Source organism: Gavialis gangeticus, unplaced genomic scaffold, assembly GCF_001723915.1.
Source record: "Gavialis gangeticus isolate Ggan-Ray unplaced genomic scaffold, GavGan_comp1, whole genome shotgun sequence".
NCBI classification, from domain to species: Eukaryota; Metazoa; Chordata; order Crocodylia; family Gavialidae; genus Gavialis; species Gavialis gangeticus.
In genome coordinates this window covers 111,442,428-111,447,290 of record NW_017729031.1, presented here as the reverse complement: position 1 = coordinate 111,447,290, position 4,863 = coordinate 111,442,428, and the positions used below count along the sequence as shown (strand labels likewise).

General features: G+C 40.8%; 1 protein-coding gene across 1 annotated transcript in view; it reads right to left on the bottom strand.

Moving 5' to 3' along the window:
* The window catches only part of EFCAB3 (EF-hand calcium binding domain 3), a 65,188-nt gene extending 61,426 nt beyond the window's left edge, over window positions 1-3,762 (bottom strand). Inside the window, exons 1-2 of the mRNA XM_019522919.1 lie at window positions 3,720-3,762; window positions 1,215-1,307 (exon numbers count right to left, since the gene is read on the bottom strand). Coding sequence (XP_019378464.1) covers window positions 1,215-1,307; window positions 3,720-3,762 — 136 coding nt within the window. The remainder of the gene's footprint in view (window positions 1-1,214; window positions 1,308-3,719) is intronic.
* Window positions 3,763-4,863: the final 1,101 nt, after the last annotated feature.

The following is a 4,863-nucleotide window of genomic DNA, read 5'->3' as shown; positions in this document are numbered from 1 at the left end:
TCTCCCTTTATGTGTGTATGAGTCCGGATTGACTTTACATGACCAGATTATGATTTGCATTAAGGTCACTTTCCATTGCTGTTATGTAATATAGAAATATAATTTCAGCCCATTTAAAGGTCCCTTTATAATAACAGAGTGGTTAAAAATCGACTTTGATTTAATAAGAATCAGTTGTTTCATCCACTGGTTTCACTGATGTCACTCCAAATCTCTACCATCATAAGTGGAAGCAGAATCTGGGCTTGGGAGGTAATTTTTAATGGATGTATTATCTCTTGTATTTATTGGGCAGGCACTGCATCACTGTCATTTAAGAAGCACAAGCATAAGCAGGAATTTTAATGCACCCTGCTAAATTCCGCTTGTTTCAATTCCCCCCACACTTTCCAAACTGAGAGAAGACTGAAAATATCAAGCATCCAGCTGTATGTTTCATGGCCTCCTACAGATCTTTGTTTGCATGGCTGTTGAGCACCCCACCACAGAGACCCCAGGTTATAGAGGTAGATTCCCGGATGCTGACTGGTGTTTCCAGGTAGCTTCTGTGCTCTGGATATTTTCAGCTGCCCCTTTGAGTATACATGGAAATGGCTTCTTGGTATAAAATAAGAAAGGCAGCTTTTGCGGTACTCTGGCAACTGTTAGATGGAGCAGCCTTCTTCATCACCCCCCTCTCTAGTACCATGTTGGCTCTGGAGCTGTCACCAGGGACACTGTCTTTTGTGAAGCAGGGGTGAGGAAGGGAGGCAGACAGGTCTTCTCAAACAGAATAAAACTCAAAATGTTCCATGAGGACTGACAGAGTTGTTTGGGGTTTTGGAGTCAGAGCCTCAAGACAATGAGAGGTAAGGACCAGTGGGCTTAGGAGCAGGAAAGCAATTTCAATAACAATGCACAGAGTTTTCATTCTGTGATACAAGTGCAGGGGAAGGGACAGGATGGAACAGATGAAACCAGTCACATATCTTAGTTAAGATCCTTCAGCATTCAAAGAAGACAATGGGAATCTTCTTACTGACTTCAGGGGGTGCTGAATGAGTTTCAATATAACAAAGAGAAGAAAGGGGCTCCAAGGAGAAGGGAAGGGAATTCCTGACTGTCCACTTACACAGGGGCTGAGTTCCCTTACTTGTGGCTAGTCTACCTCCACAAGCTCTGGAAAAAAGCATATATATCCCAAATTAGGAAACAAGGGCAATGGAAATGCTCACTTCTATCTGTGGTATGTTTCAGGGCTTCCGGCATCTCTTCACTAGTTAAGTAGATACCAATGTTGTTCAGGTTACTGACGTCAGTTCTGTCCTCTGTAAAAAGAAGGGAACATATTGCATCCCATATTGGTTCCTTTCCTGTATGTATAAGTATTGTTCACAGCAACTCAGCTATGTGCTATTCTCTTATGTGCAGCCAGGGTGAGAGTGAGATTCGAACATACAAGGCCACTAATGACAATCCTTCTCCTCTGCCTTTCTTTTGCCCCTTCTGTTGAGGATGTAAAAGGACTTTAAAGACTGAACAGATGAGGATAAGTATTATCATACTTTTATAGAAGGGGAAACTGAGGCAGACAGAGATTTAGATGAACAGCTGATGACCACACCTTGCTAGGTTATTTGTCCAAGAGTTTGCAGAAAATGTGTGGGCAGAACAAGCTGCCTGAGATTTTGGTCCTGTTCTTAGCTAGAAGGCAGAAGTCAGGGTAGATATGCACTTATAGACTAATTAAATAAAATATATAGAGAGTAAGATTTTGTGAACTCAAGCTCACTTCACTGGCATCTGATGAAGTAAGCTTGAGTTCACAAAAGCTTACGCACTCTATGTATTTTATTTAATTAGCCTATAAGTGCATATCTACCCTGACTTATGCCTGATGTCAGACTAAAGTGGTTATGTACCTCTCTTAGCTAGAAGACTATCCTGCCCTTCATACACTACCTGCTAAGTAATACCAAACACTTGAATACCATGAGGCACTGCGGATGAATCCAACTAGTTTCAGGTTTATTTATTAGGACTGAAAAACTTAGTGCTTGCCTTAGACACAGCCCACTTTTCTCTTTGGATAACTCTGTTGGTATTGCATTACCCTGCTGTTTTGAAGCAGCCAGGGAATGTAATATATGTTATGTAGCTTGTGCATCTATTACCTCCTAACATGACTAGTGAAAAGCAAATCCAGTTTATTAAGGGTCCTGCCCATGTAACCAGTTTTTCATCATAGATAACTGAATTCTTTGCATTACTCTCAAAAAGGCCTTGACAAAAAGTTACCTTAGCTCAATTTCTCTTAGGTTTGGGTTCTTGGGAGTTATTGATGCATCAAAAATATTATTATTCAACACAAAAACTTGGGCTAAGAGGACATTATGATGGCTTCAGAAACATGAACATTAAAATACGAGGTTTGATCAAAAAGTTCTAAGACTTGATGTTCGGGGTATTGTTCATCAGGAATTTGTACCGAGTGGTCAAACAATCAATTAGGCCTTTTATAAAGAGGTTTTGATTCGCTTGAGGGATAAAGTTAGAAGAAACCACCGCAAGCTGTGTGAAAATGGTCAATGATTTCTGCACCATGACAACGCTCCTTCACATACTGTTGTCTCCATTCAAGAATTTTTGGCTGAAAAAAACATTCCTGTGATACCACACCCTCTGTATTCACCTGACCTTGCCCCATGTGATTTTTTTCTGTTCCCAAAAATCAAAATGAAGCTGAAAGGAAGGAGATTTGATGACATTCCAACCGTCCATAAAAATGTGAAAGCGGAACTCAAAAAACTCACAGTTGAAAACTTCCAGCATTGCTTCCGAAAGTGACAGGAACATTGGGACAAGTGCATATCATCTGGGGGAGATTACTTTGAAGGGGACAGCTCATAAAAATGCTGTTTGTACACTATTCTTTAAAATAAAGGCTAAGTCTTAGAACTTTTTGGTTGCCCCTCGTATGTGCTTCAGTTTACTTAGACAAGTATGGTAAATGTTCTTGGTGAACTGTTTTCAAAAAAAAATATAACATGGGGTTCATAGGGAGCAAAAATAACATGAATCTGAGTCAGATTTGATGAACAGTTTTGGCAAAAACTGGGTGGAAATTTTTACAATTCTAAAATATTTCATTTTAACATTCTTGAAATAAACCTTTCTGACATTTCATTTCCAAGTGGTATTTTTCATTTAAGCATTTAATCTAAAAGTTTAAAAAAGAGGGGAAAAATGGTCTGTAGAAGGGTTATTTAATCCAAAGATTCCATAACACTTGATTTCAGGTTGAATGAAATGAATAAAAATATATATTATTTTTTTTTGCTTTTGCCATTTTCATGACCTGACACAGTGATTTCTATTTCATTTTCAATCACCTTCATTTTCCCCCCATGATTTTTCAGTTTGGACACTAAACTAGAAAATGTATTCTATATCCAGGCACATATACGCCTCATCCCACTAACTGTGAGGTGGCAACTTGAGAGGGAAGTGGAGCATCTGTGTGTTTGCAGAATCAGGGACTAAGATCACCAACTCAGGCACTAAATTACAAGATCCCTGGATAAAAGTCTCTCCTATTACTCCGATTAAACCTCTTGTCAGGATACACTATTAGATGATCTTTAGTTACATGATCAGTGCATAGTTTTCTCCCCAGAACTCTGCCTTTGTTCACTGAACTTCCATCTAACAGCCATCTGTATTATTAGGATCTCACTCACCTTCAGCAGAGGGTAATTTCTGGACAGTCTCCACTACCTCCATAAATTCATGCAAATTCACATTCCCATCTGCTGCAAGGCAGGGAACATCTCAGGGTCAAAGGAAGTGACAAGCAGATAGTAAAAGGCAAACAGGCAGAGGGGATTTGACGTCAGTGCTAAACTGTGCAACAGTTAATGCCCCGCAAAGACCCTTGCTTAGAAATGTCCTCTTTCTTAACAAAAGCCTGATGACATCCTTGAAAGGAAACATGAGGTTTGGAAGGGAAATGAAGAACATGAAGCTTAAGGGGCAAGGTCCTGCTCCCATTTACACTGGTGGGAATGCAAAGTGACCCCCTAGACTGGATTTTCATTGACACTTTGGTCCATTTACATTCTTTGGCTGTGGGTGTGACCATAACTCCTCCCACTTTAAGGCCCCTTTATTCTGACCTGATGGAGTAAAATGAAGTTGGTGTAAATGATAACTAGCCTATTCACCAGTTCTGTTAGGTCTGGGTCATTCCAGATTTGAACTTGGTTAAGAGGAAGCCCCATCTGGTTTTAGAATGTGATTTTAAATGGAGTGATTGTCTCTTGTATCTACTGTGCACATATCACAACATTGCTATCCAACTAGCACAAAGCACAAGCACTCAGACAGACTCTCAGTGCTCCTCACCAATTTCAGGCCCTCTTCCCCACCTTACAAGCAAAGTGAAGACTGGAAATACCCACCATCAACTGTCATGTGATTTAGGGCCTCCTTCAGCTCCTCATTTGTTAGGTGGACCCCCATATTGCTCAGGATGGAGTCCAGGTGCTGAATGCCAACCTTATCCCCTAGGACAGGTGGAGAAGAAGTAGATATTAGTCAGTGGGGAGCTTTGCCCAAGTAAAGCAGAGTGGAGATGAAAGAAAGACTTGGAGGTGTCATTAAATGTCTTATCCCAGAACTAGGGACTTGTAGTACACAGGATTCTTGAGAATCATCCTGGAAAACAATCTCAAGACTAAATCCTGCAAGATGCTGGATGTCCCTGGTTCCCAAAGAAGTGCCCTTATGACCAGGACCACTGTAGGGAGGCTGCCTCTTGCTCGCAGATTTTCAAGGGTGCCCGAGAGAGCTGGACTCTGAACTCCCATTGGCTTTCAGGCCTCA